At 40.3% G+C, this 24487-nt stretch overlaps 1 protein-coding gene across 2 annotated transcripts in view; it reads left to right on the forward strand.

The window, feature by feature from the left end:
* The window catches only part of LOC135541430 (V-set and transmembrane domain-containing protein 2-like protein), a 114788-nt gene extending 96092 nt beyond the window's left edge, over positions 1-18696 (forward strand). For both annotated transcript variants that reach the window (XM_064967680.1, XM_064967679.1), the window contains exons 2-4: positions 8413-8579; positions 16523-16564; positions 16708-18696. In XM_064967680.1, coding sequence (XP_064823752.1) covers positions 8469-8579; positions 16523-16564; positions 16708-17022 — 468 coding nt within the window. In that variant the 5' untranslated portion in view covers positions 8413-8468 and the 3' untranslated portion in view covers positions 17023-18696. The remainder of the gene's footprint in view (positions 1-8412; positions 8580-16522; positions 16565-16707) is intronic.
* Positions 18697-24487: the final 5791 nt, after the last annotated feature.

Consider the following 24487-nt stretch of genomic DNA (forward strand, 5'->3'; position numbering starts at 1 on the left):
CTAGATATTTTAACATCAAGTTAAGAAACTGCTTGTCTCAACCTTGATTCAGTGTTATGTTGATTATGCCTGCTCTTGATTATGCCTGTATAAAATACAGCTGGCAAACAAGCATGTCCTAATTGTCTTAATTACGGAACAGAAATTATATCCACCAAAAAATAACCATCATTACAGCTTCATAACACTAGCATCTGTAGTGATCTAATTGCATGGGTAATGCAATTCTTTTGAATGACTAGCGTCAATTAGCAAACTTTGATAATGCCAATTAGCAAACAACTTAGCTAACACCAATTAGCAAACTTAATTATCACCAATTAGCTAACTTAGCTAACAGCAGCAGGCTAACAGAATTTCACATTTCAAACTTCACTTCTCTTTCATAAATGCATGAGGGTTTGGTTTGAGGTCAAGGCCAAGATCTCAGTTGCATACTCCTCGAGCCCTCTCTCCTCATCTACTTCTCAAATGCCATCGGATGAGAAAGCCAGAGGTCACGCCCCTCTGACCTTCTCCTCCAATAGGGTCTGAGGATTATTTTATTATTTTTTTCACCTAAATTTAACCAGGTAGGATAGTTGAGAACAAGTTCTGATTTACAAATGCGACCTGGCCAAGATAAAACATAGCAGTGTGAACAGACAACAACACGGAGTTACACATGGAGTAAACAATAAACAAGTCAATAACACAGTATTAAAAAAAGTCTATATACATTGTGTGCAAAAGGCATGAGGAGGTAGGCGAATAAATACAATTTAGCAGATTAACACTGGAGTGATAAATGGTCAGATGGGCATGTGCAGGTAGAGATACTGGTGTGCAAAAGAGCAGAAAAGTAAATAAATAAAAACAGTATGGGGATGAGGTAGGTAAATTGGGTGGGCTATTTACAGATGGACTATGTACAGCTGCAGCGATCGGTTAGCTGCTCAGATATCAGATGTTTAAAGTTGGTGAGGGAAATAAAAGTCTCCAACTTCAGCAATTTTTGCAATTCGTTCTAGTCACAGACAGCAGAGAACTGGAAGGAAAGGCTGCCAAATGAGGTGTTGGCTTTAGGGATGATCAGTGAGATACACCTGCTGGAGCGCGTGCTACGGGTGGGTGTTGCCATCGTGACCAGTGAACTGAGATAAGGCGGAGCTTTACCTAGCATGGACTTGTAGATGACCTGGAGCCAGTGGGTCTGGCAACGAATATGTAGCGAGGGTCAGCCGACGAGAGCATACAGGTCGCAGTGGTGGGTGGTATAAGGTGCTTTAGTAACAAAACGGATGGCACTGTGATAAACTGCATCTAGTTTGCTGAGTAGAGTATTGGAAGCTATTTTGTAGATGACATTGCCGAAGTCGAGGATCGGTAGGATAGTCAGTTTTACTAGGGTAAGTTTGGCGGCGTGAGTGAAGGAGGCTTTGTTGCAAAATAGAAAGCTGACTCTAGATTTGATTTTGGATTGGAGATGTTTGATATGAGTCTGGAAGGAGAGTTTACAGTCTAGCCAGACACCTAGGTACTTATAGATGTCCATATATTCTAGATCGGAACCATCCAGGGTGGTGATGCTGGTCGGGTGTGCGAGTGCAGGCAGCGGGTGCAGGCAGCGAGCCTGTGAAAAGCACGCATTTGGTTTTACTAGCGTTTACTAGCGTTTAAGAGCAGTTGGAGGCCACGGAAGGAGTGTTGTATGGCATTGAAGCTCGTTTGGAGGTTAGATAGCACAGTGTCCAAGGAAGGGCCAGAAGTATACAGAATGGTGTCGTCTGAATGGTGTCGGCCTAACTGAATGGTGTCGGCCTAATTTGAACACCACACATTGGCTGCTGCTGTGGCACTCTCACACTTGTCTGTTTTATGGTCCCAGATGGACATGGAATTCAGAACACATGCTTTCCTCTCAGGATTAAAACATTTGGCTTTTGAATTACAGCAGTGGTTCTGTACGTTTTAGCTTACAGACCTTTTTACTTTTGTCATCCTTTTGTGTCCTTTGCAAAATGTTATTTGCTTAGAGCTACTCTGCAAGGTCTCTTTTAATGAAAAACAACATTTGTGCAAGAGTATAAGGTGAACAAATAGAAGAGACCCACTTATACAGGACAAAGCACTCACTTCCACAATACTTCACCACTGTAAGTACATAGTCATATAAAATCAATATGGCGAAAGAGAGAGAGAGAGCAAAATAGAGACATTTACAGTCTAAAATGTAAGACTCAATGGGGTGTGAAGAGATTACCACCACATGACCTCAGGCTCAACTTCTACACTTTGTAGATGAGGAACTGAATGTACTGAATGTTACGACAAATGAGTGAGGAAGTGTGGAGTCATGCGCAGAGAGCAAAAGATGTGGGAAAAAACACGCTTTAATGTCCAGGAAAAATAACATGAACAAAAGTAGGAAAACAAATTATCAGAAATAATAACGGACAGCGCAAAACCCAAAATACAAACAAAATACACTCAAACACAGAACAGACGAACAAGCCCGCACGAAACAGAAGCGGGCTGAACAAACTATATATAACCCCACCCTAACAACCAAACATGAAACAGTTGATACCAATCAGACAAAACCAAAGGAACACAGAACAACGGATCGGTGATAGCTAGTAGACCGGCGACGACGACCGCCGAGCGCCACCCGAACAAGAAGGGGAGTCACCTTTGGTAATATTTGTGACACTGAACATGCATATAGTTTCACCACACATTGTTAACCACTTTCATTAGTACAGTATGATAATAGATCAACATGATGGATGTGGCACAAAATTAACCGGTTGCCCTGCATTGCGTTGCATAGACCAGGGAACTCAAATCCAGCCCTGGAGAGCTACAGGGTGTGCAAGCTTTTGTTTCAGCCCAACACTAACTCAATTAATTCACCTAATCATGGTCCACATCGAAGATCATGATTAATTGATTATTTGAAACCGGTGTGTTATGCTGGGCTGGAGTAAAAGCCTGCACACCCTGGATGAGATCAGATCAAATCGAATCAAATCAAATCAAATTTTATTTGTCACATACACATGGTTAGCAGATGTTAATACGGGTGTAGCGAAATGTTTGTGCTTCTAGTTCCGACAATGCAGTAATAACCAACAAGTAATCTAACTAACTATTCCTAAACTACTGTCTTATACACAGTCTAAGGGGATAAAGAATATGTAGATAAGGATATATGAATGAGTGATGGTACAGAGCAGCATAGGCAAGATACAGTAGATGGTATCGAGTACAGTATATACATATGAGATGAGTATGTAAACAAAGTGGCATAGTTAAAGTGGCTAGTGATACATGTATTACATAAGGATGCAGTTGATGATATAGAGTACAGTATATACGTATGCATATGAGAAGAATAATGTAGGGTAAGTAACATTATATAAGGTAGCATTGTTTAAAGTGGCTAGTGATATATTTACATCATTTCCCATCAATTCCCATTATTAATGTGGCTGGAGTTGAGTCAGTGTCAGTGTGTTGGCAGCAGCCACTCAATGTTAGTGGTGGCTGTTTAACAGTCTGATGGCCTTGAGATAGAAGCTGTTTTTCAGTCTCTCTGTCCCAGCTTTGATGCACCTGTACTGACCTCGCCTTCTGGATGATAGCGGGGAGAACAGGCAGTGGCTCGGGTGGTTGATGTCCTTGATGATCTTTATGGCCTTCCTGTAACATCGGGTGGTGTAGGTGTCCTGGAGGGCAGGTAGTTTGCCCCCGGTGATGCGTTGTGCAGACCTCACTACCCTCTGGAGAGCGTTACGGTTGAGGGCGGAGCAGTTGCCGTACCAGGCGGTGATACAGCCCGCCATGATGCTCTTGATTGTGCATCTGTAGAAGTTTGTGAGTGCTTTTGGGGACAAGCCGAATTTCTTCAGCCTCCTGAGGTTGAAGAGGCGCTGCTGCGCCTTCTTCACGATGCTGTCTGTGTGAGTGGACCAATTCAGTGTGTCTGTGATGTGTATGCCGAGGAACTTAAAACTTGCCACTCTCTCCACTACTGTTCCATCGATGTGGATAGGGGGGTGTTCCCTCTGCTGTTTCCTGAAGTCCACAATCATCTCCTTAGTTTTGTTGACGTTGAGTGTGAGGTTATTTTCCTGACACCACACTCCGAGGGCCCTCACCTCCTCCCTGTAGGCCGTCTCGTCGTTGTTGGTAATCAAGCCTACCACTGTTGTGTTGTCCGCAAACTTGATGATTGAGTTGGAGGCGTGCGTGGCCACGCAGTCGTGGGTGAACAGGGAGTACAGGAGAGGGCTCAGAACGCACCCTTGTGGGGCCCCAGTGTTGAGGATCAGCGGGGAGGAGATGTTGTTACCTACCCTCACCACCTGGGGGCGGCCCGTCAGGAAGTCCAGTACCCAGTTGCACAGGGCGGGGTCGAGACCCAGGGTCTCGAGCTTGATGACGAGCTTGGAGGGTACTATGGTGTTGAATGCCGAGCTGTAGTCGATGAACAGCATTCTTACATAGGTATTCCTCTTGTCCAGATGGGTTAGGGCAGTGTGCAGTGTGGTTGAGATTGCATCGTCTGTGGACCTATTTGGGCGGTAAGCAAATTGGAGTGGGTCTAGGGTGTCAGGTAGGGTGGAGGTGATATGGTCCTTGACTAGTCTCTCAAAGCACTTCATGATGACGGAAGTGAGTGCTACGGGGCGGTAGTCGTTTAGCTCAGTTACCTTAGCTTTCTTGGGAACAGGAGCAATGGTGGCCCTCTTGAAGCATGTGGGAACAGCAGTCTGGTATAGGGATTGATTGAATATGTCCGTAAACACACCAGCCAGCTGGTCTGCGCATGCTCTGAGGGCGCGGCTGGGGATGCCGTCTGGGCCTGCAGCCTTGCGAGGGTTAACACGTTTAAATGTTTTACTCACCTCAGCTGCAGTGAAGGAGAGACCGCATGTTTCCGTTGCAGGCCGTGTCAGTGGCACTGTATTGTCCTCAAAGTGGGCAAAAAAGTTATTTAGTCTGCCTGGGAGCAAGACATCCTGGTCCGTGACTGGGCTGGATTTCTTCCTGTAGTCCGTGATTGACTGTAGACCCTGCCCCATGCCTCTTGTGTCTGAGCCGTTGAATTGAGATTCTACTTAGTCTCTGTACTGACGCTTAGCTTGTTTGATAGCCTTACGGAGGGAATAGCTGCCCTGTTTGTATTCAGTCATGTTACCAGACACCTTGCCCTGATTGAAAGCAGTGGTTCGCGCTTTCAGTTTCACACGAATGCTGCCATCAGTCCACGGTTTCTGGTTAGGGAATGTTTTAGTCGTTGCTATGGGAATGACATCTTCAACGCACGTTCTAATGAACTCGCACACCGAATCAGCGTATTCGTCAATGTTGTTATCTGACGCAAAACGAAACATGTCCCAGTCCACGTGATGGAAGCAGTCTTGGAGTGTGGAGTCAGCTTGGTCGGACCAGCGTTGGACAGACCTCAGCGTGGGAGCTTCTTTTTTAAATTTTTGTCTGTAGGCAGGTATCAGCAAAATGGAGTCGTGGTCAGCTTTTCCGAAAGGGGGGCGGGGCAGGGCCTTATATGCGTCGCGGAAGTTAGAGTAACAGTGATCCAAGGTTTTTCCACCCCTGGTTGCGCAATCGATATGCTGATAAAATTTAGGGAGTCTTGTTTTCAGATTAGCCTTGTTAAAATCGTCAGCAACAATGAATGCAGCCTCCGGATAAATGGTTTCCAGTTTGCAAAGAGTTAAATAAAGTTTGTTCAGAGCCATCGATGTGTCTGCTTGGGGGGGAATATATACGGCTGTAATTATAATCGAAGAGAATTCTCTTGGTAGATAATGCGGTCTACATTTGATTGTGAGGAATTCTAAATCAGGTGAACAGAAGGATTTGAGTTCCTGTATGTTTCTTTCATCGCACCATGCCTCGTTAGCCATAAGGCATACACCCCCACCCCTCTTCTTACCAGAAAGGTGTTTGTTTCTGTCGGCGCGATGCGTGGAGAAACCCCTTGGCTGCACCGCTTCGGATAGCGTCTCTCCAGTGAGCCATGTTTCCGTGAAGCACAGAACGTTACAGTCTCTGATGTCCCTCTGGAATGCTACCCTTGCTCGGATTTCATCAACCTTGTTGTCAAGAGACTGGACATTGGCAAGAAGAATGCTAGGAAGTGGGGCACGATGTGCCCGTCTCCGGAGTCTGACCAGAAGACCGCCTCGTTTCCCTCTTTTTCGGAGTCGTTTTTTGGGGTCGCTGCACGCGATCCATTCCGTTGACCTGTTTGTAAGGCAGAACACAGGATCCGCGTCGCGAAAAACATATTCTTGGTCGTACTGATGGTGAGTTGACGCTGATCTTATATATAGTAGTTCTTCTCAACTGTATGTAATGAAACCTAAGATGACCTGGGGTACTAATAATAACACGTAAAAAAACAAAAAACTGCATAGTTTCCTAGGAACGCGAAGCGAGGCGGCCATCTCTGTCGGCGCCGGAAGTACATTCAAATGATGATTTGGAGACCCCTGGAAAATACCTTGAATTGATAGAGGCCTGATACAGTGATACTGTGTGGAAGGATGCTATATGACAGGTATAATGTTTCCTTACATGTTCCAATACAAGGGGTAGCTGTATGACAGTTAGGAAAACAATAGGCTTTCAAGGAGAAGGATTGTGCGATGTAACACTTCGATCATGCTATATCTTTTAGATAAGACACATCTCAAAACAAGGTTTATTTGTCACGTGCGCCGAATACAACAGGTGTAGACCTTACAGTGAAATGCTTACTTACAGGCTCTAACCAATAGTGCAAAAAAGGTATTGGGTGAACAATAGGTAAGTAAAGAAATAAAAACAACAGTAAAAAGACAGAGCGAGGCTATAGAAGTAGTGAGGCTACATACAGTAGTGAGGCTACATACAGACACCGGTTAGTCAGGCTGATTGAGGTAGTATGTACAAGTAGATATGGTTAAAGTGACTATGCATATATGATGAACAGAGAGTAGCAGTAGCATAAAAGAGGGGTTGGTGGGTGGCGGTACACAATGCAGATAGATAGCCCGGTTAGCCAATGTGCGGGAGCACTGGTTGGTCGGGCCAATTGAGGTAGTATGTACATAAATGTATATTTAAAATGACTATGCATATATGATTAACAGAGAGTAGCAGCAGCGTAAAAAGAGGGGTTGGGGGGAGGAACACAATGCAAATAGTCCAGGGTAACCATTTGATTACCGGTTCAGGAGTCTTATGGCTTGGGGTAAAAACTTTTTGTCCTAGACTTGGCACTCTGGTACCGCTAGCCATGCGGCAGTAGAGATAACAGTCTATGAGTGGGGTGGCGGGGTGGCGGGGGTCTTTGGCCATTTTTAGGGCCTTCCTCTGACACCACCTCTCACAATCTATGGAAGTAGTTATGTATTATGATACATTTTGTACTCATGCTTCTCATTAACTGAAGGACAACATCCATAACAAGCATGATTCAAAAATATAATTAGATTATCCAGTAAAGTAACATTTGTCTGATACATTTCCAATGTCTATACAAATTAACTAAGACACACAAAACATATCTCCATTTCTTGAAGACACATCTCCCAACCACATGCAAAAAAATCCTCCCTAAAATCCCCAAAGTGCCCTTCAACTTAATTATCTTCATCCGCCTGTTGTTTCTTGCTGAAGTTTTATCCTCGTAATAGTCGGCAGATGGTGCATCTTAAACAACAGCATATTGCTTAAACAAAATACCATTGACTACTTTATCTTTCATAGACTTGTCTATAAGACTGAAGCTCTCGGTGGAGGAAGTCTCTGTGGTGGTGAAGTTATAAAGGAGGATTAGTCTCTTGAATTAGCAATGTGTTTTAAACAGAACTGGCAAGAGGATTTAGCCTAATAGCTAGATGTGTGAGGATAGATGAGGGATATGGGGGAGTGATGTTTTCGTTTGAGAAATGTCCCAGGCTACTTTGGCCCCCTGAAGGATTAGGAACGGAAAACAAAAAAAGCCCACACATGACGTTGTCTGAGTCAACAGAGCTGGGTCCTATTCATTAGGCACCAAATGGAAGAAAGGGGACTGAAATATGAAGGGACTATCCGGACTTGTCCAATAAGAAACAGTCTTTTTCATTTTCTGTAGCAAAATCTTTGGCAACATTTAACATTCACAGGCCGTCTCAGGAGAAAGATTTGGATTTTTAACCTTTGATCTATAACCGTTATTTCCAGTGGTACACCATCACCTGTTTGTAAACTTTGGGGGTGGCTTTTCTTCACTGGGAAGGAAAGTTACAGATTGTACAGATGTTAGAGTCATTTGGTTCATTGATTGCTTGATTGGTCGGTCACGTTTTTGAGTCACTTTTCAGGTGCATAAATACTCTTCTCTCTCTTTTCATTCCCTCTCTCTTCACTCAGCTGTCTTCACGGAGGTTCCTCATGACATCACGACGCAGAGCGGTCAAGACGTGGAGATGGCCTGTTCGTTCCGGGGGGCGGGCCCCTCCTACTCCCTGGAGATCCAGTGGTGGTACATGAAGAACCACAGAGACTGGCCAGAGAAACCCACCTGGACCACCAATCAGGTGAGCCGCTGAGAGAAATGTCATGGTCGCAGGGAGAATTTTATTTAAGGGAGAGTTTTATTGGCCTGGGGGTGACATCTATGAGTTATTGAATCCGAGTAACTGTCTGTGATTTTGCTCGACATAGAGTAGCAGTGCTTGTGTTTGCTCAGGACTTGATGAGCACAATGAAACAATGTAGACCAAGCCAATAAGACATTAGTAACTGTCAACCCTGGTTTGTCTGTTGAAAGGTTACAAATTAAGCACTAAATCCTAATTTGAGATATGTTTGTCGGCATGTGTATAACCTCCTCCCTTACAGGTCAATGCATTATTCACTTGACTTATGTGCTTGTTTCTTAAAAGAGGAGCCCTGTATCTGATTATCATCATCATGCAAAAAACATTCATTAAGCTCACATAGACTTTGTTAATGCACAATTACCATACAAAGATATAATGTACATGACTGTGGACAGAGCTGAATTGACTGAATCCACATTAGCCTACAATACAGCAGGCAGAGGAAAACGTTAGCTGCAGCCCTTGGCACAGGAAAGAATAGATAATTGCTGATTAGCATTTTTCTAGCACTGTGGGAGCAGGTTGACTTCTCTAACTTAGGGAATCTTAGAGCTCCTGCTGTGGTACTAGACACTATAATTGGCACAAAGGAAGAAATAGATTTTCTACATCTCTGTTCGATGCATAATGCATACCTATGCCCCAAAATAATTCCTTCCCCTCCCCAACTTTCCCAGATATTTTATTCACTTGATGCCCCGAAATAGCTAGCTATCAGACTACCCAGTGACATAAAAACCACCAAGATATAAGACTACCCAGTGACATAAAAACAACCAAGGTATAAGACTACCCAGTGACATAAAAACAACCAAGATATAAGACTACCCAGTGACATAAAAACAACCAAGATATAAGACTACCCAGTGACATAAAAACAACCAAGATATAAGACTACCCAGTGACATAAAAACAACCAAGATAAGACTACCCAGTGACATAAAAACAACCAAGATATAAGACTACCCAGTGACGTAAAAACAACCAAGATATAAGACTACCCAGTGACGTAAAAACAACCAAGATATTAGGATACCCATTGACATAAAAACAACCAAGATATAAGACTACCCAGTGACATAAAAACAACCAAGATATAAGACTACCCAGTGACATAAAAACAACCAAGGTATTAGGCTACCCAGTGACATAACAACCAAGATATTAGGCTACCCAGTGACATAACAACAAGATATTAAAGTGACATAACAACCAAGATATAAGACTACCCAGTGACATAACAACCAAGATATAAGACTACCCAGTGACATAAAAACAACCAAGATATTAGGCTACCCAGTGACATAAAAACAACCAAGATATAAGACTACCCAGTGATATAAAAACAACCAAGATATTAGGATACCCAGTGACATAAAAACAACCAAGATATAAGACTACCCAGTGACATAAAAACAACCAAGATATAAGACTACCCAGTGACATAAAAACAACCAAGATATTAGGCTACCCAATGACATAACAACCAAGATATAAGACTACCCAGTGACATAACAACCAAGATATAAGACTACCCAGTGACATAAAAACAACCAAGATATAAGACTACCCAGTGACATAAAAACAACCAAGATATAAGACTACCCAGTGACATAAAAACAACCAAGATATTAGGCTACCCAGTGACATAACAACCAAGATATAAGGCTACCCAGTGACATAACAACCAAGATATAAGACTACCCAGTGACATAAAAACAACCAAGATATAAGACTACCCAGTGACATAAAAACAACCAAGATATAAGATTACCCAGTGACATAAAAACAACCAAGATATAAGACTACCCAGTGACATAAAAACAACCAAGATATAAGACTACCCAGTGACATAAAAACAACCAAGATATAAGACTACCCAGTGACATAAAAACAACCAAGATATTAGGATACCCAGTGACGTAAAAACAACCAAGATATAAGACTACCCAGTGACGTAAAAACAACCAAGATATAAGACTACCCAGTGACATAAAAACAACCAACATATAAGACTACCCAGTGACATAAAAACAACCAAGATATAAGACTACCCAGTGACATAAAAACAACCAAGATATTAGGCTACCCAGTGACATAATAACCAAGATATGACACCCAGTGACATAGCAACCAAGATATTAGGCTACCCAGTGACATAACAACCAAGATATTATGCTACCCAGTGACATAACAACCAAGATATTAGGCTACCCAGTGACATAAAAACAACCAAGATATAAGACTATCCAGTGACATAACAACCAAGATATTAGGCTACCCAATGACATAACAACCAAGATATTAGGCTACCCAGTGACATAACAACCAAGATATTAGGCTACCCAGTGACATAACAACCAAGATATTAGGCTACCCAGTGACATAACAAACAAGATATTAGGCTACCCAGTGACATAAAAACAACCAAGATATAAGACTACCCAGTGACATAAAAACAACCAAGATATAAGATTACCCAGTGACATAAAAACAACCAAGATATAAGACTACCCAGTGACATAAAAACAACCAAGATATAAGACTACCCAGTGACATAAAAACAACCAAGATATAAGACTACCCAGTGACATAAAAACAACCAAGATATTAGGATACCCAGTGACGTAAAAACAACCAAGATATAAGACTACCCAGTGACGTAAAAACAACCAAGATATAAGACTACCCAGTGACATAAAAACAACCAACATATAAGACTACCCAGTGACATAAAAACAACCAAGATATAAGACTACCCAGTGACATAAAAACAACCAAGATATTAGGCTACCCAGTGACATAACAACCAAGGTATTAGGCTACCCAGTGACATAACAACCAAGATATTAGGCTACCCAGTGACATAACAACCAAGATATTAGGCTACCCAGTGACATAACAACCAAGATATAAGACTACCCAGTGACATAAAAACAACCAAGATATTAGGCTACCCAGTGACATAAAAACAACCAAGATATAAGACTACCCAGTGACATAAAAACAACCAAGATATTAGGATACCCAGTGACATAAAAACAACCAAGATATAAGACTACCCAGTGACATAAAAACAACCAAGATATTAGGCTACCCAGTGACATAACAACCAAGATATAAGACTACCCAGTGACATAACAACCAAGATATAAGACTACCCAGTGACATAAAAACAACCAAGATATAAGACTACCCAGTGACATAAAAACAACCAAGATATAAGATTACCCAGTGACATAAAAACAACCAAGATATAAGACTACCCAGTGACATAAAAACAACCAAGATATAAGACTACCCAGTGACATAAAAACAACCAAGATATAAGACTACCCAGTGACATAAAAACAACCAAGATATTAGGATACCCAGTGACGTAAAAACAACCAAGATATAAGACTACCCAGTGACGTAAAAACAACCAAGATATAAGACTACCCAGTGACGTAAAAACAACCAACATATAAGACTACCCAGTGACATAAAAACAACCAAGATATAAGACTACCCAGTGACATAAAAACAACCAAGATATTAGGCTACCCAGTGACATAACAACCAAGATATGACTACCCAGTGACATAGCAACCAAGATATTAGGCTACCCAGTGACATAACAACCAAGATATTATGCTACCCAGTGACATAACAACCAAGATATTAGGCTACCCAGTGACATAAAAACAACAAAGATATAAGACTATCCAGTGACATAACAACCAAGATATTAGGCTACCCAGTGACATAACAACCAAGATATAAGACTACCCAGTGACATAACAACCAAGATATAAGACTACCCAGTGACATAAAAACAACCAAGATATTAGGCTACCCAGTGACATAAAAACAACCAAGATATAAGACTACCCAGTGACATAAAAACAACCAAGATATTAGGATACCCAGTGACATAACAACCAAGATATAAGACTACCCAGTGACATAACAACCAAGATATAAGACTACCCAGTGACATAAAAACAACCAAGATATAAGACTACCCAGTGACATAAAAACAACCAAGATATAAGACTACCCAGTGACATAAAAACAACCAAGATATTAGGCTACCCAGTGACATAAAAACAACCAAGATATAAGACTACCCAGTGACATAACAACCAAGATATAAGACTACCCAGTGACATAAAAACAACCAAGATATTAGGATACCCAGTGACGTAAAAACAACCAAGATATAAGACTACCCAGTGACATAAAAACAACCAAGATATAAGACTACCCAGTGACATAAAAACAACCAACATATAAGACTACCCTGTGACATAAAAACAACCAAGATAGAAGACTACCCAGTGACATAAAAACAACCAAGATATTAGGCTACCCAGTGACATAAAAACAACCAAGATATTAGGCTACCCAGTGACATAGCAACCAAGATATTAGGCTACCCAGTGACATAACAACCAAGATATTATGCTACCCAGTGACATAACAACCAAGATATTAGGCTACCCAGTGACATAAAAACAACCAAGATATAAGACTATCCAGTGACATAACAACCAAGATATTAGGCTACCCAGTGACATAACAACCAAGATATTAGGCTACCCAGTGACATAACAACCAAGATATTAGGCTACCCAGTGACATAACAACCAAGATATTAGGCTACCCAGTGACATAACAACCAAGATATTTTAGCTACCCAGTGACATAAAAACAACCAAGATATAAGACTACCCAGTGACATAAAAACAACCAAGATATAAGATTACCCAGTGACATAAAAACAACCAAGATATAAGACTACCCAGTGACATAAAAACAACCAAGATATAAGACTACCCAGTGACATAAAAACAACCAAGATATAAGACTACCCAGTGACATAAAAACAACCAAGATATAAGACTACCCAGTGACGTAAAAACAACCAAGATATAAGACTACCCAGTGACATAAAAACAACCAACATATAAGACTACCCAGTGACATAAAAACAACCAAGATATAAGACTACCCAGTGACATAAAAACAACCAAGATATAAGACTACCCAGTGACATAAAAACAACCAAGATATTAGGCTACCCAGTGACATAACAACCAAGGTATTAGGCTACCCAGTGACATAACAACCAAGATATTAGGCTACCCAGTGACATAACAACCAAGATATTAGGCTACCCAGTGACATAACAACCAAGATATAAGACTACCCAGTGACATAACAACCAAGATATTAGGCTACCCAGTGACATAACAACCAAGATATAAGACTACCCAGTGACATAACAACCAAGATATAAGACTACCCAGTGACATAAAAACAACCAAGATATTAGGCTACCCAGTGACATAAAAACAACCAAGATATAAGACTACCCAGTGACATAAAAACAACCAAGATATTAGGATACCCAGTGACATAAAAACAACCAAGATATAAGACTACCCAGTGACATAAAAACAACCAAGATATAAGACTACCCAGTGACATAAAAACAACCAAGTTATTAGGCTACCCAGTGACATAACAACCAAGATATAAGACTACTCAGTGACATATCAACCAAGATATAAGACTACCCAGTGACATAAAAACAACCAAGATATAAGACTACCCAGTGACATAAAAACAACCAAGATATAAGATTACCCAGTGACATAAAAACAACCAAGATATAAGACTACCCAGTGACATAACAACCAAGATATGACTACCCAGTGACATAGCAACCAAGATATTAGGCTACCCAGTGACATAACAACCAAGATATTAAGACTACCCAGTGACATAAAAACAACCAAGATATTAGACTACCCAGTGACATAAAAACAACCAAGATATTAGGCTACCCAGTGACATAACAACCAAGATATTAGGCTACCCAGTGACATAACAACCAAGATATTAGGCTACCCAGTGACATAAAAACAACCAAGATATAAGACTACCCAGTGACATAAAAACAACCAAGATATAAGACTACCCAGTGACATAAAAACAACCAAGATATTAGGCTACCCAGTGACATAACAACCAAGATATAAGACTACCCAGTGACATAACAACCAAGATATTAGGCTACCCAGTGACATAACAACCAAGATATTAGTCTACCCAGTGACATAACAACCAAGATATTAGGCTACCCAGTGACATAACAACCAAGATATAAGACTACCCAGTGACATAACAACCAAGATATTAGGCTACCCAGTGACATAACAACCAAGATATAAGACTACCCAGTGACATAACAACCAAGATATAAGACTACCCAGTGACATAACAACCAAGATATTAGGCTACCCAGTGACATAACAACCAAGATATAAGACTACCCAGTGACATAACAACCAAGATATTAGGCTACCCAGTGACATAACAACCAAGATATTAGGCTACCCAGTGACATAACAACCAAGATATTAGGCTACCCAGTGACATAACAACCAAGATATTAGGCTACCCAGTGACATAAAAACAACCAAGATATAAGACTACCCAGTGACAAAAAAACAACCAAGATATTAGGCTACCCAGTGACATAACAACCAAGATATTAGGCTACCCAGTGACATAACAACCAAGATATTAGTCTACCCAGTGACATAACAACCAAGATATTAGGCTACCCAGTGACATAACAACCAAGATATAAGACTACCCAGTGACATAACAACCAAGATATTAGGCTACCCAGTGACATAACAACCAAGATATAAGACTACCCAGTGACATAACAACCAAGATATAAGACTACCCAGTGACATAACAACCAAGATATTAGGCTACCCAGTGACATAACAACCAAGATATAAGACTACCCAGTGACATAACAACCAAGATATTAGGCTACCCAGTGACATAACAACCAAGATATTAGGCTACCCAGTGACATAACAACCAATATATTAGGCTACCCAGTGACATAACAGCCAAGATATTAGGCTACCCAGTGACATAACAACCAAGATATAAGACTACCCAGTGACATAACAACCAAGATATTAGGCTACCCAGTGACATAACAACCAAGATATTAGTCTACCCAGTGACATAACAACCAAGATATTAGGCTACCCAGTGACATAACAACCAAGATATAAGACTACCCAGTGACATAAAAACAACCAAGATATTAGGCTACCCAGTGACATAACAACCAAGATATAAGACTACCCAGTGACATAACAACCAAGATATTAGGCTACCCAGTGACATAACAACCAAGATATTAGTCTACCCAGTGACATAACAACCAAGATATTAGGCTACCCAGTGACATAACAACCAAGATATAAGACTACCCAGTGACATAACAACCAAGATATTAGGCTACCCAGTGACATAACAACCAAGATATAAGACTACCCAGTGACATAACAACCAAGATATAAGACTACCCAGTGACATAACAACCAAGATATTATGCTACCCAGTGACATAACAACCAAGATATAAGACTACCCAGTGACATAACAACCAAGATATTAGGCTACCCAGTGACATAACAACCAAGATATTAGGCTACCCAGTGACATAACAACCAATATATTAGGCTACCCAGTGACATAACAGCCAAGATATTAGGCTACCCAGTGACATAACAACCAAGATATTAGACTTCCCAGTGTGGATAGGAAATTGTTTATTTAATCACAGTACTAAAGGTTATGAATTGCAGATGTGTGAATATGTACACAGTACTACATACCATTTTTAGGTGGTGGACTGTAACACTTTTTCATTTGTTGATGATCTGACGTGTAACATATTTGAAAGGGTTGACATATTTCAAGTGATATTTGATTCTTATCTATACTGATACTGTATGTCACTTGCTATTGTTATTTCAGCCATGTGCCTGACTTCTTTCCATCAATTCCTTGTAGGTGGTTCCCATGGAGATGTCTAAAGATGCCGCCAAAATAAGTGTGAGTAGACACATCAGTGTACAGTACTGCACTGGAAACTAAATTGACTGTAAGCTAAACTCATTGTCAACGTACATACTATTGATACCGAGGAATAGGATTAATATGCTTAAGATTTACAAATACATTATCTTCTGCCACAGGTGGTAAAAGTAGCCGGGAGCAACATCTCCCACAAGCTTCGTCTCTCCAACATCAAGCGGTCGGACGAGGGCACGTACGAGTGCCGTGTCATCGACTTCAGCGGCAGCGTGGCGCAACACCACCGCGTCCGGGCCTACCTGCAGGTGGAGGCTGAACGAAGCCTGGGCCACATCTCGGCAGACACCCTGCCTCAGGAGCCTCGGCACAGGGGACAGGGGAGCCAGGCGGACCTACAACAAACAGAGGGCCGGAAACTGAAGAGGCGTTCGGCCGATGACAGCACCACGGACTGCACTGAGAGCTGTGTGCTCTAGAGGTTATTGTGTCCAGATGGGAAGAACAGGAGTGCATGTTCCCGATTATGATAAGAAGGATGATTGTTTTAACACCCACAGAGAGGCCTGGACAAAAACAGGACTCTTTCTGCTTAATTTATATGTTCATTTATGAATCGATTTGTTTGGCTTGTTTGTTTGTCTTACATTTATTTATGATTGTTTGGATTAGGATTGTCAGAGACCACCAGAGGGCATGATCGTATGTTATCTTGGTTCTCAATGTAATGTTATTTCTCAATGCTTTCGTTAAAGCCCCAGTGCAGTCAAAAACGTGTTTTCCTGTGTTTTATATATATTTCCACACCATGAGGTTTGATTAATACTGTGAAATTGTCAAAATGATGATTGTGCCCTTTTAGTGTAATAGCTGTTTGAAAAGATTGACTGAAATTTCTGCCTGTTTTGGTGGGATGGAGTTTGGCCTGCCTTGTGACATCATAATGGACCAATAAGAAAGAGAGTTCCAGACCTCTCTGGCAGATAGTTTCCCCTCCCCACTCGGACCACTCCCAGACAGTCCTATCAACATTCTTGGTTTAGAAATTGCTCTTTGCTAAGAACCTATTGTTGTTTATTTTTTACAATTGTATTTGGAAACTATCACAATAAGGTACTTAATTGTTACCCCAAAATGATTTGACATTGAGATAAATATGTCTGTATTTGACCTTTAAATGCTTTGTCCATGATTTCTGACTCTGGGGTTGTGATGGGTGAAGATGAGGATATTGTTGGCTGGAGAGGAGATGGAGGTAAGGCCTGTGTCTCAAAAGTCTGAATTTCCTTCCTTCCCTTGTCTCCTTTCCTTCTTAAGCACTGATATGAAATGACTGGAAAGGGACAAGGCAATATAGTAGGAACCAATCCAGATCTTTTCTATTTGTAGTTATAAAGTAAAGGAGACAAGGAGTGAAAAACACACCCCATGATAGATTGATTGGATAGGGAGATTTTGCTCTCAGTGATGTATACATTGAAATGCCTCGTTCCTCAGTGGTGTTTTATGGAAATGTATGCCAAAAAAAGCTACAGTATTTACATGCAAACTACACTTTTTATTTCATCAGGTCCGTGTAAGTACTTTTGAGAGTTGTTTTTTGGTTTGTACTTACACCCTTTCGATAAAGCAAAATGGAACTATTTAAACCACTTCTAGAATGTCTAATGGAAATCCAAACATACATGTATGCCTTCATTACTTGGAATAAATGGTATAATATTGTCTTCACAATACACACACACACACACACTTTTCCTATCAACACCACACAATTTATTCAGTGCTAAGTAACCAAATGAATCATATGGCACATAGTGGGTTGGCTTTCTGGACCCAGATTAAGCCTGTGCTGGACGAAAATGCACTTTCAATGGAAATTCCCCATTGAGAATGATTTTTAGTCCTGGACTAGGCTTAATCTGTGTCAGAGAAACCTCCCCAGAGAATGTTAATCCTTGCTTTTTTGTCATTCTATTTCCAACTAGTGTTGGGCTTTTTTGTGCAACTATTTCATCAGTAGAGGTAAAATGACAGTTAAGGTATGTTTTTTTCAACTCTTTTCATGTTCGTCTTCTTGACAGTGTTTGTTCTTCAATCTAAATGCTGCTGTTTGATATCTATTCTGTTAAATACATTAATTTGATGGGAAACCTTTGGTCTTTAGATTATTTATTTTATTGTTTCAGTTAAGTAATGTTATGTCTGCATGATCTCCTGTCAGAGGGAAAAAAAGTAATTCACAGAAATCAAAACATTTGAACTTGATGGTTGATGAAACAGTTGATTCTCAATAGGCGGAGTGCGCTGTTTGAACTGTGCGAAGGAAAGAGAGGTTTTAAATGCACAACAGGACCCTGGATGCTTGTATTATTCTTCATCTGCTTTGCTGTGATCAGGAATACACCAGCAAACACCTTTTGAAGCATCTGTCAGATATAGTTGTCATGAATTACATGTAAGGAGAATAGAAATTCATTATTGCAGTGTTTTGAGATTTTAGGACAGACGATGTACCACCTGTTAGTATTTACAAGATAAACAGACAGGTATATATTTAACAAAACCCTGAAGAATCCATGAATGATATATTAACTATACAATCCTGAAAATTACAATGAGCACCCACTCTTACCCAGAGCGACTTACAATTAGTGCATTCAAATATACGAGGTGTGGATCAATTGATAGTTTTTTTACGCTTCTCTTAAAAGTTGCTTTGGAGTACAATGAAGTTGTCACTGTACACTGAAGGACAGAGTTCTATGTTTTTTTTAAAGTTAAACCATTCATTACATATCATTGGAAGGTAAGGTGATGGTTATATACTCTGAACATTTAAAAGGAAAGATGGGATGTGGAATGCAACATCATCAATGTTATGCTGCCATTGTGAAATATTTTAGGAAATATATGGAACTATTCCTGTCATATTTATTAATATATATACTTGGTCCCTTCAATTGGTCTATGTTGGTTTGAGGACACAACAACAGAACATAAAGTGTTACACATCCCCCTTTTTCACTCTTCCTATCTTCTTATCCTCTATTTGCAGTGCACTACTGCCACACACAGTCCTAACACTGGATTACAATGACCAGTGCTCCTCAGCCTGCTTCATTGCACTTCCTTGTTTAAACAATAGAGGTCCGTGTTACACATCCTATCACCTGCTGACCATATTGACCATAACAAAAACAGGACCTTAACCTGCCATTACATGTATCTGAGACTACTTATCCCTTTGAAAAGTAAGTTCTCAGTAACGACTCTGGTGCAGTTTTCAGTGGAGGGATTTTACAATTATGGACCACAGTAACAAAAGGTTGCACCATGAACCATGCAGTCAACTCTCTGTCTTCCTAACTTAGAAAAGTATGGTTATGTTCATGAGGTTCTGCTGATGCTCGTAGATAAGGGGGAACCATATTGTCTTCTCGTTTGCATGTGAGGTAATTCCCGCATGGATGTGAGGCAGTTCAGATATTTTCAGATGGTTGGAAACATGCTTCATTTCAGCAGAGCTAGTTCACTGTAGTGCTCTTAAAGAGGCAATCTGCAGTTACCACATCAATTACATGTAGCCATTGATTCTTGGAAGAATCATGAGCTTAGTCCAACCATTATATCCCATCAGAACCAAAAATACAAGCTTGTTTATTACAATGTTTGTAAACAAAGCCAATGTAAAGAAGCACCATATAGCGTCAAAACATGGTTAAAACTATAATTTTATTACCAGGGATGGTCAGTCGTTGCATCAATAACTCTGTATATGAATTTGAGAGTGGTTATATTTCTCCAGCTCCATCCCTCAGTTTTTTACTGAAATGGAAGGGGAGGATGTTTTGTTATTGTTTCAACTGCTGATTGTCTCTTTAAGCGTGTCTGGAAATGCTGTAGGAATTCCAGCCCAGATGAACACGCTGAAGTGATCAATGCATCAACATGACACAACAGCTGCAATGTTGAGAATATGCCAAGGCCAGGTTAGAGTTGTCTGAGGTCATTGGTAAAACTACCTTCAGAATAATAGTATGTTTGTGTTTGCACATTTGCTTTACAACTTATACTTGTACTTGTTTAGCTTGTTTTCAAACAATCAAATTATTTAACAGGAAATCATAAAGTAAGAGATAAATAATTCAGAATTTCTTGGGAGAGTGGTTTTGTAAACCTGTCACCATCTCTTGGTAGCAGTAGATTTTATGGTATCTGACATTTTATAAATACAACGTAATGTTTTGTCAAAGTTAACAATAAAATGAACAATCAGGGCATAGAATCTTCCTTGTGGCTAACTTGGCTGTGCACCACAAAATGGAGGTCCACTCGTAAAAACAGGAAATCATAAAGTAAGAGATAAATAATTCAGAATTTCTTGGGAGAGTGGTTTTGTAAACCTGTCACCATCTCTTGGTAGCAGTAGATTTTATGGTATCTGACATTTTATAAATACAACGTAATGTTTTGTCAAAGTTAACAATAAAATGAACAATCAGGGCATAGAATCTTTCTTGTGGCTAACTTGGCTGTGCACCACAAAATGGAGGTCCACTCGTAAAAAGCATAGAGCTGAACCTAACCAGAACCAGACCGTTACATCAACATTTTGGAATTTGTTTGTGCATTTCCCCCATGGATTTGATTTCCCTCAGCTTTTTGCATGGTACTATATGAAACCGATGGATTACTAGCTCCTCTCACTGAGGTCAACTGAGCTTTACAGCCAAGACTGGAGACCTGTTTCTTCGGACTGCACCTTGGTCCCCTCACCAACACTTCCCATCATAGCCTGCTTATGCCTTCTAACCTGCTCTTAATGTTTCTTTAGCTGGAGTCCTGTAGGAGATTGGTGGTGTAGAATCAATGGAAGTGAATGGATTCTACCCAGTGCAAAGGTTTAGTGGTAGTATTTAACAGGTAGTATCACCAAACCTTCCCCACATAGCATATTCCCGGGATAAAATTCCCCGAATTCTTCTTAGAGATGTCTGGTAGAACAGAAGTTCAGAAGCATGGGGATATTTTTTATGATATTGTGTGTGGGTTGAGTGTTACCACAGTGCCACCACAAACTGAAACCCATATGTATTTGATGGATACATTTTTCGTCAGGGAAAATCAAGTCTAAAATGTCAAAGTGGAAATACAAACATCAGAAGCCTTTTTAAACCACAAATACACATTTTAGCAGGAAAGGTCTCCAGCAACAGGGTGATCAAAATAAGGTCCTACATACAGTTGAAGTCGTAAGTTTACATACACTTAGGTTGGAGTCATTAAAACTTGTTTTTCAACCACTCCACAATTTTCTTGTTAACAAACTATAGTTTTGGCAAGTCAGTTAGGACATCTACATTGTGCATGACACAAGTAATTTTTATAACAATTGTTTACAGACAGATCATTTCACTTATAATTCACTGTATCACAATTCCAGTGGGTCAGAAATGTACATACACTAAGTTGACTGTGCCTTTAATTAAAACTTCTTATGGCTGCAGGGGCAGTATTGAGTAGCTTGGATGAATAAGGTGCCCAGAGTAAACAATAGAAAACACTCTGTTTCTAAAACTGTTTGAATTATGTCTGTGAGTATAACAGAACTCATATGGCAGGCAAAAACCTGAGAAAAAATCTAAATAGGAAGTGGGAAATCTGAGGTATGGAGTTTTTGAACTCAGCCCTATCGAATACACAGTGGGATATGTTTCAAGTTGCACTTCCCAGGGCTTCCACTACATGTCAAGCGTCTTTAGAAACTTGAATCTACTGTGATGTGGGGCCGGATGAGAGCTCTTTGAGTCAGTGGTCTAGCAGAGAGCCAGCTCCTGGTCACGCGCACTTCACATGAGAGCGACCTGCGTTCCATGGCTTTTCTACAGACAATGGAATTCTCCGGTTGGAACGTTATTGAAGATTTATGATAAAAACATCCTAAAGATTGATTCTATACTTAGTTTGAAATGTTTCTACGACCTGTAATATAACCTTTTGAACTTTTCGTCAGACGTTCGGCTGGACCTGCACGAGCGTTTGGATTTGTGTAGTAAACTCGAACAAAAGTAGCTACTTGGACATAAATAATGGACATTATCAAACATTAATTGTGGAACTAGGATTCCTGGGAGTGCATTCTGATGAAGATGATCAAACGTAAGGGAATATTTATAATGTTATTTCTGATTTCTGTAGACTCCAACATGGCAGATAATTTTTCTTTTTCTGAGCGCCGTTCTCAGATTATTGCATGGTTTACTTTTTCCGTACAGCTTTTTTTGAAATCTGACACAGCGGTTGCATTAAGGAGAGGTATATCTATAATTCCATTTGTAACACTTGTATTTTCATCAACATGTATGATGAGTATTTCTGTCAAATTGATGGGGCTATGCAATATCACAGGATGGTTTTGGAACTAGTGAACTTTATCAAACAAAAAATACATGCATTGTGTAACATGAATTCATATGAGTGTCATCTGATGAAGATCATCAAAGGTTATTGATTCATTTTCTCTCTATTTGTGCTTTTTGTGACTCCTATCTTTGGCTGGAAAAATGGCTGGGTTTATCTGTGACTTGGTGGTGACCTAACATAATCGTTTGTGGTGCTCTCGCTGTAAAGCCGATTTGAAATCGGACACTGTGGTGGGATTAACAACAAGATTACCTTTAAAACGGTATAAGATACATCTATGTTTGAGGAAATTTAATTCTGAGATTTCTGTTGTTTTCAATTTGGCGCCCTGCACTTTCACTGGCTGTTGTCATATTGATCCCGTTAACGGGATTGCAGCCCTAAGAAGTTTTAAACAGCTTGGAAAATTACAGAAAATTATATATTGGCTTTAGAAGCTTCTGATAGGCTAATTGACATCCTTTGAGTCAACTGGAGGTGTACCTGTGGATGTATTTCAAGGCCTACCTTCAAACTCAGTGCCTCTTTACTTGACCTCATGGGAAAATCAAAAGAAATCAGCCAAGACCTCAGAAAAAAATGGTGTACCACCACAAGTCTGGTACATCCTTGGGAGCAATTTCCAAACGCCTGAAGGTACCACATTCATCTGTACAAACAATAGTCTGCAAGTATACACACCATGGGACCACGCAGCCGTCATACCGCTCAGGAAGGAGACGCGTTCTGTCTCCTAGAGATGAACATACTGGAGTGCAAATCAATCCCAGAACAACAGCAAATTACCTTGTGAAGATGCTGGAGGAAACATCTACAAAAGTATCTGTATCCACAGTTAAACTAGTCCTATATCGACAGAACCTGAAAGGCTGCTCAGCAAGGAAGAAGCCACTGCTCCAAAACTGCCATAAAAAAGCCAGACTATGGTTTGCAACTGCACATGGGGACAAAGATCGTACTTTTTGGAGAAATGTCCTCTGGTCTGATAAAACAAAAATATAACTGTTTGGACAAAATGACTAACGTTATTTTTGGAGGAAAAGAGGGATGATTGCAAGCCAAAGAACACCATCCCAATCATGAAGCATGGGGGTGGCAGCATCATGTTGTGGGGGTGCTTTGCTGCAACTGTATGTACTTAATGGCACACCTATTCTTTATGGCAACATCATCCAATGACGGACATTATCCAGCTAGCACATAATGTTCTGAGAACCATATGTTTCTTAGAGCTTTTTGAGAGAGTGGTTATCATATGGTTATTTTGCATACAACCTTTCCAAAACTTTCTGGAAATCGTGCAAAATAGTAGCTTGGCATTGGAACATTCTCAGCACATTTAACGAATTTTACAAAAATAATTTAATATTCTTGGTATTTCATTTCTTTAACATAACGTTTCCTAAAAGTTAAAACATGGTTACATTTCATTTCAATTTTGGTAATGTTTTAGGAACGTTCTCCATTCTAGTTTGACTTTGGAAATTTTCTCAAATAGTTCAGAGAACGTTAAGAACG

The sequence above is a fragment of the Oncorhynchus masou genome, chromosome 6 (genome assembly GCF_036934945.1).
Source record: "Oncorhynchus masou masou isolate Uvic2021 chromosome 6, UVic_Omas_1.1, whole genome shotgun sequence".
Classification (NCBI taxonomy): Eukaryota; Metazoa; Chordata; class Actinopteri; order Salmoniformes; family Salmonidae; genus Oncorhynchus; species Oncorhynchus masou.